This window comes from Colobus angolensis, unplaced genomic scaffold (assembly GCF_000951035.1).
Source record: "Colobus angolensis palliatus isolate OR3802 unplaced genomic scaffold, Cang.pa_1.0 Scaffold146, whole genome shotgun sequence".
NCBI lineage: Eukaryota > Metazoa > Chordata > Mammalia > Primates > Cercopithecidae > Colobus > Colobus angolensis.
Window position 1 is genome coordinate 6,566,073 of NW_012114555.1, and position 12,289 is coordinate 6,578,361.

The following is a 12,289-nucleotide window of genomic DNA, read 5'->3' on the forward strand; positions in this document are numbered from 1 at the left end:
TTGTTGTTGTTGTTGTTGTTGTTGTTTTTGAGACGGAGTCTTGCTCTGCCACCCAGGCTGGAGTGCAGTGGCCAGATCTCAGCTCACTGCAAGCTCCGCCTCCCGGGTTCATGCCATTCTCCTGCCTCAGTCCCCCCAGTAGCTGGGACTACAGGCGCCCGCCACCACGCCCAGCTAATTTTTTGTATTTTTAGTAATGACGGGGTTTCACCGTGTTAGCCAGGATGGTCTCGATCTCCTGACCATGTGATCTGCCTGCCTCGGCCTCCCAAAGTGCTGGGATTATAGGAGTGAGCCACCGTGCATGGCAGTAATCTTTTTTAACGTTTGAATATTTTCTTCAGAATCTGTGAAAAGGGAGATGTGACTTGGAAACTTCCCCAAGTTTTGCTAAAGAATGTACAGCGATGTTTCTGCCTTTGGGCTTGCCATTCCTTTTTTTTTTTTTTTTTTGTGAGACAGAGACTTGCTCTGTCACCCAGGCTGGAGTGCAGTGGTGCTCTCTTGGCTCACTGTAGCCTCTGCCTCCTGGGTTCAAGCCATCCTCCAGCCTCACTCAGCCTCCCAAACAGCTGGGATTACAAGTGTGCGCCACAACACCTGGCTAACTTTTTACAATATTTTTGGTGTAGATGGAGTTTAGCCAGGCTGATCTTAAAGGCCAGGCTGGTCTTGAACTCCTGCCACCCAGAGTGCTGGGATAGCTTGCCATTCCTGTTCTGTAAGGTGTTCTGCTCTCCCTGTTTCTGCAAGGAGAATTCTCATGCATTGTATAGCATTGCATTTGATTCATATGTCTCTTACTGCCCTGATCGTGTATTTTAAAGATCTCTTTCCTTTTTTGCCTCGACATTGAAAGATTTAAAGGAAAGAGTCATTTTTTAAATTCATTTTTATGTAGCAAGTGCTTACCTCACAATATGCATTCTGAACTATTTGCTAAGTGAATGATTGAGACCCCTTACTGTCTCTTTTTTTGCCTAATTCTGTTTTCTCTCTTTTTAAAATCTTTCTTTATGCAGTGCCCTAACCATTTCTAATATTCAGGCTGGATCTACTGGAAATTGGGGCTGTCATGTCCAGACCAAACGTGGGAATAATACGAGGACTGTGGATATCGTGGTATTGGAGAGTTCTGCACAGTACTGTCCTCCAGAGAGGGTGGTAAACAACAAAGGTGATTTCAGGTCAGTGTCGTGGAAAATACTGGGAAAAGTTTCATTTGCCCCAGATCCTTCTGTTGTCTAGGACATGTTATTGGTTTCCTATCCTAAGTAACAAAATTTGAGAACTGTGCATGTCTGAGGACTCCCCTTTAGAATAATTGTCGTGCGTGTCCGCGTGAAGAGACCACCACACATGCTTCGTGTGAGCAGTAAAGCTTTTTAATCACCTGGGTGCAGGCAGGCTGAGTCCGAAAAGAGAGTCAGCGAAGGGAGATAAGGGTGGGGCCGTTTTATAGGATTTGGTTAGGTAAAGGAAAATTACAGTCAAAGGGGGGTTGTTCTTTGGCGGGCAGGAGTGGGGGTTACAGGGTGCTCAGTGGGGGAGCTTTTTGAGCCAGGGTGAGCCAGGAAAAGGAATTTCACAAGGTAATGTCATCGCTTAAGGCAAGGACCAGCCATTTTCACTTCTTTTGTGGTGGAATGTCTTCAGTTAAAGCCGGGCAGGGCATTTGTACTTCTTTTGTGATTCTTCAGTTACTTCAGGCCATCTGGGCATATACGTGCAAGTCACAGGGGATGCAGTGGCTTGACTTGGGCTCAGAGGCCTGACAATAATGATTTCAGAATCATTTATGTAGAGGAACAAAAGGGGTGCTTGAACTTTATCTCAGACCTGTTGATTTAAGAATCTCTGAAAGTAGGGTCATTTTTAACAAATGGTTTTATTGTATAAGAGCCATTGCCTTAGGGAAACATTTGAGATATTCTGGTAAAAAGAGTACAAAATTCGAACAGGTTAAGTAAGGTATTTTCTGTGTGTCTCCCCCACCCCCCGGCAATGGCCCTTTTATAGATGAACCTTGGAAGGTTTTTGTTGTTGTTGTTGTTGTTGTTGTTGTTGTTTTTGAGACGGAGTCTTGCTCTGCCACCCAGGCTGGAGTGCAGTGGCCAGATCTCAGCTCACTGCAAGCTCCGCCTCCCGGGTTTACGCCATTCTCCTGCCTCAGCCTCTGTAGTAGCTGGGACTACAGGCGCCCGCCACCTTGCCTGGCTAGTTTTTTGTATTTTTTTTAGTAGAGACGGGGTTTCACCGTGTTAGCCAGGATGGTCTCGATCTCCTGACCTCGTGATCCGCCCGCCTCGGGTATTGCTCAGGTACTTCTCAGTACTGGCGGTTCAGTAGGCATCATAATTAGAAGAAACACATATCTGATTTTCTCCCCTTGTTCAGTTCTTCTGGAAATCAAGCAAGAAGGACTTTGGGAAATGAAAGCTGTTGGGTAGCCTGAAACTTGGGGAGCCATGGAATCCCAGGTGGGGTTTGTTGAGCTCTCTTAATCTAAGCAAAGGGAGTTACTTATTTATTTATTTTAGTAGAAAATTTAAGATTTGCAAGAGACGACAGCTTTTACCTTAAACTCTCTTTACTTTCAAAGGTGCTTTGCAACATCTTTAAATATCTTATTTACTTGATCTTATTTATGTTCAGGGATTTAAAAAATGAGTTTATAGTTGATGTCAACAAAGAGAAATATGTTATTCTTTGAAGCAGCAGAAAGATCGTTTATTACCCAGTTTGCGTTGTCTCTGGTGGGTTCAGTTGTCACCTCTTGCCTGTAACCTCAGTGTTTCAAGGGTAGGAAAACCCTTTGGTGTTAATCTTTTAAATCCAAAGCAAAGAAGCAATAATAACATCTTTGTCTCAGCTAGTTCGCCATTGCTCTTTTTATAAAAATGATTCTTGACATCAATATATGGAAATCAACATTTATTTTTGCCAATAGATAAGTCTTTTATGTAGATTAAGTATTGATCTATAATATTATTTAGAATACATGCTTTTAAGTGTTATATATGATATTTGGTAATTTTGTTATATTTAACATCTTTTATCAAATAATCCTAATATCATATTTACTATTTATGGTAGATTTTCTGTTTTTCCATAGTTTTGATTGCTTTACATTTTAAAAAATAGAGCAATTAAATGTTTATAGATCAATGAATTATTTATCTTTTAACACTCCTTAAGATACTATGCAATTAAATTCCCACTGCATTGATAAGTTTTTTAGTTTAGTGTTGCTTGATATATTTATGTGGTTTTTGAAATGAATTCTGTTTTGGTGTGACTGATACTGTAATTTAGTGGTTCCTGTGATAAGCATCAACGGTAACCTGTATTAAACATGTTGAATTTCATTCTCAGTCTTGGAGACATAGAGCTCAAATAACAAAGGTTTCTCCCAGCCCAGTTTTGATGACCCGTGTCAGGGTTGTATTGACATGACATGTTCTCATCTTTGATTTTTTTCTCTGCTATTATTATTCTTCATGTACCTGTGTCATTTAGATTTTCTTGTACTATTTTGTCTTCATCTCTAGATGGCCCAGAACGTTGGCGGGCATTACTGCATATCTGCAGTGTACGCGGAACACCCATGGCAGTGGGATATATCCCGGCCACCCACAGGATGAGAGAAAAGCTTGGCGCAGATGTGATAGAGGTGGCTTTTGGGCAGATGATGATTATTCTCGCTGCCAATATGCAAATGACGTCACTAGAGTTCTTTATATGTTTAATCAGGTAACTAGAAAGTCTTCAAGTTTACTTGGGTTGTGGAGAAAACATGGTATTCACACCAAATACATAAGTTTTTTTTTTTTTTTTTAAATACTAGGCAAAACATAAGGATTTGGTGTTTTTACTTTAGTTGACTTAACTGTCTTCAGGATCAGGTCTGTCTTAACCACTAGTCAAGGCCCTCTATGGAATCCTTCCCTTCCAGTCACTGTCTCCCTTTGTGCCTTTGTTTGAATATCTTTTTAAATCTGTATCCACCAGACAGAATTCTAACCATCCTTCGAATTCACACTGAAAGCCACCTCTTGGATTCGTTTTATAATCACTTTGTTGAAAGCAATCGCTTAGAATTCTTGAACTACTCACGTGCTTTTTGTTATCTTTGCTTCTATGCATCTTTTTAAACCTTACCAGACTATAAGCAAGTGAAAGATGGCTTTTGTGTAATGTTTTTTCTTTTGCCCCGTAGCACCTGGTAAAAATCCTTTTGCAATGTTAGGTGCTAAGTCAGTGTTAGAGTCAGTAGATAAACAAATGTAAAACATGACTGGCAGTGCATGCCAAGAAAAGGTAAGTGCCAAATAAGTAGTTCGGACTCTTATGCAGTGGGAGTTCCAAGGGAGGTACTGATCACTCCCAGCAGGAATTCTCAGGAAAGGCTTTATTAAGCAATTGGGATTGAGGTATGTGTAGAATTTGGATAGGCAGAGAAGAGATAGATGGTGCAACATGTTAACCTCATGTATTTTTATGTATTATTGTATTTCACTCCAAGGTTGAAAAAATTTCCCTCCAGTGAGTTTCCATTAAAATTCCAATTTTCTTAGATTTGTAAAGCATTTTAAGAAGGCCATGATGAGTAAATAATAAAGTGGTTTAATTCATTGCTGTTTTGAAATGCAGAGTTAAAATGTCAGGATTGTGTTGATCATTTTGCTAATGACCATTTTGTTGATCATTTTTGCCTTTGACATGTAGATGCCTCTCAATCTTACCAATGCTGTGGCAACAGCTCGACAGTTACTGGCTTACACTGTGGAAGCAGCCAACTTCTCTGACAAAATGGATGTTATATTTGTGGCAGAAATGATTGAAAAATTTGGAAGATTTACCAAAGAGGAAAAATCAAAAGAGGTACTTTTCTAAATTCAGATTTGTAGCACACAGTGTCAACAATTGGTAGCGTGACAGAGTTCAGTCTGTTTATTTTAAGGCCTGTTTATGTTTGTCGTATTTGAACTAAAAGCACGCTTTTAAATTTCCAGAATTTTGTGATACTTCTGCCTCTTCTCTTATAATGACCTGTTTGTTACTGGGACCAGGAGAGGTGAGCTCTCAGTTCTTGGACATTAAGGTCCAGAGATATAGCAGAGGTCGCTGGTGAGAAAGCAGTGTTCTGCCTCCACGCTGTGGCTTAGGCAGGGCTGCTTAGCTCAGCCTGCTGGATTTCTCTTCTCCACACACCCTTGCGCTCATCTTTTGTAACGGGAGTTTTAGTCACCCAGATCTTGTAGTAAATTCCTTTTAATTGTCCTTGTAGTGTCCTAGAGAAATGAGAGGCTATTTAGGTACTTTTTTGAAATTCAAAATGATTGAAATATATGTTTTAAAAATGCAGTGAATTCTAAAAGTGGCGTATTTTAACCTGACGGGACCGCATTGAAGCCATGATATGCTTGTCCATATGATATTTTTTGGAGGAAAAAAATTGACAAGCACAGTTTATTTCACTTGTGTCCCTATGAAGAGACCACCAAACAGGCTTTGGGTGAGCAATAAAGCTTTTTAATCACCTGGGGGTAGGCGGGCTGAGTCCGAAAAGAGAGTCAGCGAAGGGAGATAGGGGTGGGGCCTGGGGCCTTCTATAAGATTTGAGTAGGTAAAAGAAAATTACAGTCAAAGGGGAGTGGTTCTCTGGTGGGCAGGAGTAGGGGTCACAAGGTGCTCAGTGGGGGAGCTTTTGAGCCAGGATGAGCCAGGAGAAGGAATTTCACAAGGTAATGTCATCAGTTAAGGCAGGGACCGGCCATTTTCACTTCTTTTGTGGTGGAATGTCATCAGTTAAGGCAGGAACAGATTCTTCACTTGCTTCAGGCCATCTGGTATATATGTGCAGGTCACAGGGGATACGATGGCTTAGCTTGGGCTCAGAGGCCTGACAGTTTGCAGAATGAACGAGCTGCAAATTAATGTTTTGAGTAATTTTCAAGGGGCAGAATTATTGTGTTCTTAAGCTTTATGTTTAAAGCTTTGTGAGAACTTTATATGCACAATTTCTTTTGTGATATAATCACTTATAAAGAAGTGAATTATAGAGGTAGAAGGAACCTCAAGCAAGTGGTAAACTGAAGCCCACGCTTAGGTTAGGGCAGGCCTGAAAACAGAACCCAAGATCCCTGACTCATCCATAAGAGTTTTCTATAGCATCACATTCACCTTCTCATACAATGTGGCCCTGACTTGCAATTCTAAAAGTGCTCTGTACACAACTGTGGGGAAACGTTAGGCTAAACAAAACCGCATATTTCTTTATGTAGAATTTCTCAGATCTATTAATATTACTAAAATGTAAATAATAAGCCTTGTTTTCCTAAATCATTCTAATATATTTTTATATCACATATACACAGACATATATCACATATATTCTAATATATAATATATTTAGATATATCTAATATGTATATTATATATTATATATCTAATATAGATATATTCTTATATACCATATTTTATATATATTAAATATATAAGATAGATATCTACATATTATACATCTATATATCTAATATAGATATATTCTTATATATAAGATACTATATATAAGATATTGTATATAATATATGTAAGAATTAGTATCTTGCATTCTGGTAATAAGTTTTTGGAACTGTGACCCTAGTGCATTAGGCACTTTACTTGATAGGATGTAGTTATTAAAGGAAGGAAAATGCATATATTGTATATAAATGGGACTTAGGCAGATAGGCCACATCACTTGTCAGCCGGATAACATTTCATTTGTTTTCTGAACTTCAGGGACCGTGATTTTCTAATAACTGCTCCTGATACTTGGTTGTGTCTCCAGGGCACAGCCCACTTTCCTGCAGTGAATTTTCCTTGTACTGGGAGAGGCCATTTGGATTCTGGCTCTGTGATTAATGTTGTGCTCCATTGTTGCTTAAGATGACAGGTTAGCTGCCCACAGGATTAGCAGTCATTTCTGGGAGTGGGATGTTTCTAGTTACTAGAATAATTGTAATGACATTTGGAATGTGGACATGGAAGAGCATTCGCCATTGAAGAATACATGTTTATGCTGTGATCCTGTTTTGCTCACCCCTCAACATGAGCAGCGTGCTGTCCAGAGGTGTTTATTGAACTGTTTGCCAGCGTGTGGAAGAATGGTCGGCTGTGCTGACGGGTTCTTAGGTGGAAACATCATATTGAACTGGAAGTAGATATGGTTTCATTAGTTATTAATTAACCATGGGCTTATTCTTCATTTTTCAAATTGGGATGCTGTTTTCTCTGTATAATTTGAAAAGTGTATGTGCACAAATACAGGCGAACAATTTAGCAAAATAGTTGCAAAGCTTGGATATAATTTTATTAGGTTATGAAATATAACATTTTTCTGACCTCAGAAGCTAAGAAAGAAGTCCTTTTAAACAATCATGAGTGCATCAGTTAGTTCTGTAAAAATGTGTTGTGAAGAAGATTGCTGTCACTTTTACTGGTTAACATAGGATGGAAAAGTTATGATTATCTTTGGAAGCAAGTGATGGCAACTTATTAACTGTCAGCACGAGAAACAGGAAAATATTCAGGATTGAATAACTGAGATATAAATGTAATAATATTGTGTGTGATGCAGTGACTGACATACAGTTCTCTGGCAATTTGAGCCACAGACCATAGCTTTCACCATTTATTAGAACAGTGAAAAAAAATTAGGAGGCTTAAGGGCTTCATTTTAAGTTAATTACCACAGCATAAAATTATGCCAGGTTATCCTAAAATGCACCTAGCTTAGAGAAATAATTAATTAAATTGATTTTTGTGTTATGACTGAAAGTTATTCTTTTATGGGTGACTTCAAAGCTAAAGTATTGTGGGAGAATTGCTTCTTAATCTGTGATTGAGCCTGGACAACACAAGCTGGCACTTTATTATCTCAGGATAGGCATTAAAAGCTATCAAACTGCCAGATCTAAGTGATGTATTTAGTAGATCCTTTTAAAAACAGTTAAAGGCTGTCTGTCAGGCAACAGAAGTGTCTGTTATGTATTTACTAAAGTGATTTTTCTTATGAAAACAGTATGCGTATTCATTTTATAAGATGGGAAAGGTAAATATAAAGATTAGATCTGGTGATGCTTTCTGGCACCCTTATTGTCTCTTGTTTTAAAATATGTGAGTGCATTATGCGCCCTACACTAGTTTTTGTATAGATTTTTACAAATGTATGGCTCTTTCATTGATTTTAAAGTGTCATCGCTTCTATATTGACGGTTATGATTCTTTGGTATTTTGTTTTTTTCTTGATCTTACTTGCCAGACTTTTCTGTATTATTAAGCTTTTCCAGGACATTATTCCTAAAACTTGACTACACATCAGAATCACCTGCTGGATTTGTTATACGCAGAGATTGCTGCCTGAGCTCCCCCTCCCTGCCATTCCCAGTTGCCATATCAGCAGGTCTAAGTGGGTTCAGAGAATTTGAATTTCTAGTCAGTTTCAGGTGATGTTTCTGGCAGCGTGACTTTGACACTGGCTTTGAGAACCCCGGTAGCATCTCCATTTTCTATTGTTGCTTTTTTTTTTTTTTTTTTTTTAGGTTTGGGAGGGTTTAACTTTAAGAACTTTTTCTTGGAAAATTCAAAAGGATAGGAGAATATTATCATTAATACCTATGCTATACCTCTGCTTGGCTTCGACGGTTTTCAACACAGCAAGCCCTCACTTACAGTCGGTCATCTATAGGTTCTTGGAAACTGCAACTTTAAGTGAAATGATATGTAATGAAACCAAATTGACCATATACTAATTGACGTAAATCAGACTTTTAAAATCCCTAGAGATCATTTCTGGTCAGAAAAATATCACCAAACTTCCACATAAAGACCCCAGACATTCTAATATTAAACATTGAAATAAGTATGAGGCATACACATATTTAAGAAAGATTAATAAAAACAAGACAATTATTTACCCATTGTATTAGTTTTCATGCTGCTAGTAATGACATACCCAAGAGTGAGTAATTTATAAAGGAAAGAGGTTTAATTGACTCACAGTTCAGCACATCTGGGGAGGCCTCACAATCACAGCAGAAGGTAAAGGAGGAGCAAAGTCATGTCTCGCATGGCAGCAGGCAAAGAGAGAATGAGAGCCAAGTGAAAAGGGAAACCCCTTATAACCCCCCTTATAAAACCATCAAATCTTGTGGGACTTATTCACATGACAGTGGAGCAGTCAAATCTTAAAGCTCCAAAATGATCTCCTTTGACTCCATGTCTCACATCCAGGTCACACTGATGCAAGAGATGGGTTCCCATGGTCTTGGGCAGCTCTGCCTCTGTGGCTTTGCAGGGCACAGCTTCCCTCCTGGCTGCTTTCACAGGCTGACATTGAGTGTCTGTGGCTTTTCCAGGTGCACAGTGTAAGCTGTTGGTGGATCTGTCATTCTGGGGTCTGGAGGATGGTGGCCTTCTTCTCACAGCTCCACTAGTTGATGCCCCAGTAGGGACTCTGTGTGGGCACTCTGACCCCACATTTCCCTTCTGTACTGCCCTAGCAGAGGTTCTCCATGAGACCCCTACCCCTGCAACAAACATCTACCTGTCATTCAGGAATTTCCATACATCCTCTGAAATCTAGGCAGAGGTTTCCAAACCTCAATTCTTGACTTCTGTGCACCCACAATCTCAATACCACATGGAAGCTGCCAAGGCTTGGGGCTTGCACCCTCTGAAGCAACAGCCTAAGCTGTACCTTGGCCCCTTTTAGTCATGGCTGGAGCAGCTGGGATGCAGGACACCAAGTCGCTAGACTGCACACAGCACATGGACCCTGCGCCCAGCCTGTAAAACCATTTTTTTCTCCAAGGCCTCCAGGCCTGTGGTGGGAGAGGCTGCCAGGAAGACCTCTGACATGCCCTGAAGACATTTCACCATTGTCTTGGGGATTAACATTCAGCTCCTTGTTACTTATGCAAATTTCTGTAGGGGGCTGGAATTTCTCCTCAGAAAATGGGATTTTCTTTTCTATCGCATTGTCAAGGTGCAAATTTTCCAAACTTCTATGCTCTGCTTCCCTTCTAAAATGGAATGCCTTTTACAGCACCCAAGTCACCTCTTGAATACTTTGCTGCTTAGAAATTTCTTCTGCCAGATACCCTAAATCATCTTTCTCAAGTTCAAAGTTCCACAAATCTCTAGGGCAGGGGCAAAATGCTGCCAGTCTCTTTGCTGAGACAAAACAAGAGTCACCTTTGCTTTAGTTCCCAACAAGTTCCTCATCTCCATCTCAGAGCACCTCAGCCTGGACCTACTAGCCTCTAGGAAGTTCCAAAGTTTCCCAGATTTTCCTGTCTTCTTCTGAGCCATCAAACTGTTCCAACCTCTACTTGTTACCCAGTTCCAAAGTTGCTTCCACAGTTTTGAGTATCTTTTCAGCATCACCCCACTCTGTTGGTACCAATTTACTGTATTAGTCCATTTTCGTGCTACTAATAAAGACATACTTGAGACTGAGAAGAAAAAGTGGTTTAGTGGACTTACAGTTTCACAAGGCTGGAGAGGCCTCACAATCATGGCAGAAGGCATGGAGGAGCAAGTCACGCGTTATGTGGATGGTGGCAGGCAAAGAGAGAGCTTGTGCAGGGAAGCTTCTCTTTGTAATACCATCAGATATTGTAAGACCTACTATCACAAGAACAGCATGACAAAGACCCGCCACCATGATTCAGTTACCTCCCACTGGGTCCCTCTCGTAACACATGGGAATTGTGGGAGTTACAATTCAAGATGAAATTTTGGTGGGGACACGGCCAAACCATATCACTAAGTGTTGGTTGATTGGGGGTATTAATGAGAAAGGTCTGATGTATCCTTAACTGTGATATTTGCTTGCTTGCTTCCGCCAAGTGCCAGAGTCGGGGGGCTCACTTTAAAATTAATTCTTAGATTGAGGTGTTTAAGAACACAAAAGTAGTATAAAGGACCCGTTTCAAAGTCAACTTGTGTTTCCAAATTGTCAGAGGATAATTTTTTTTTTACCTCCTTCTATCTCTTGCCCAGGTCAAGACAGGCACATTTCCTGGCTCTCTCCTTCCATGAAGCTGAGTGGTTGCTGGGTAGACCTGATGCTGCAGGTGGTGTCCTTTGATTTTTCTAGCTTTGTAACTGGGGGTCTTCTTCTGGTACCCTGTGTTGGCATGGCCTAGGTTTGGTGTGGAAGTCAAAACACACCTTGTGGTCGTCAGAGTTCAACCTCAGAGCTCTTCGGATTTCTGCTGTTCTTTGGCGACTGGGTTTTGGAGGAGGCTCTATTTTCCTACTTCTTAGTGATGCATTTACAAAGATAACTGTTTTCGTTTCAGCATTTTTCACTTTCTGCTGGAGAGTTCTCCAGAGTACTGAGTCCTCTGTACTTCTAGAAAAGGGAATGCACATACGCGTTTGTAATCTCATATATTTCAGTAACACCTTAGGGTAGAATCAGTATTTTGGGATATTTTATCTTTTAATATATGAGATATTTACAGATTAGCACAATTACAACTAAATTTATTGTTCAGTTTTTTTTTTTAAGTTTTGAATGTGTGGACTTGATGAGGATCGAGCATGAGACCTGGTAGACACATCATTGCTCCTGAAGAATTACGTTTATTACATGATCTGAGAACTCCTGCCACGCAATATTCTTCTCGACCTCTTTTCCCCTTCCGCCCATTTCTTCAGTTCCTCCACTGTTACCCTCATCCTCATCATTCTCTTTACTCCTATACCTCAGTAAAATCAGAGCTTTAACCTTTGCCATAACCCTGATGATGATCACAGTCAGACTCTTGTTGAATAGCAAATACTTACCTAAGCAACCTGCTGAGAAGCCTGCAGAGGTATCCCGTGGCACGTAAGGCCAGATGTGAGTTAAGAGTGACAATTACACTTTTAAAGCTTGACTTGCAGAATACAACAGTTCCATCATTAATCAGGGTGATAGCATACCTTGAAATAGGTGTGATCCCAATAGGATACTTAATTTGGAACCAGGAGAACATCACGAAGACTACTTGAGCTTAATGGGCTCCGTTGCTGCAATGATGGTGATGTAGGTTCCCCTGTTTGTCATCTCCAAAACCATTGCTCCACCTGTGCATGTGTCTGTTAATTCTTGCTTTTCATTTATTAGAATGAACAAAAGTGTTCCTTTGCTGCTCAGTGATTGAAAATGTAAATATGGGAGGGCCTAGATCACTTGGCCTTTCTCAAAAACTCCATGAATTGCTTGATGTATATTTTTACTGGGTATGTG

General features: G+C 40.2%; 1 protein-coding gene across 1 annotated transcript in view; it reads left to right on the forward strand.

The window, feature by feature from the left end:
- ADGRA3 (adhesion G protein-coupled receptor A3) overlaps positions 1-12,289 on the forward strand; it is a 90,344-nt gene that overhangs the window by 35,781 nt on the left and 42,274 nt on the right. The window contains exons 6-8 of the mRNA XM_011935663.1: positions 1,023-1,187; positions 3,552-3,753; positions 4,729-4,884. Of these exons, the coding sequence (XP_011791053.1) occupies positions 1,023-1,187; positions 3,552-3,753; positions 4,729-4,884 (523 nt within the window). The remainder of the gene's footprint in view (positions 1-1,022; positions 1,188-3,551; positions 3,754-4,728; positions 4,885-12,289) is intronic.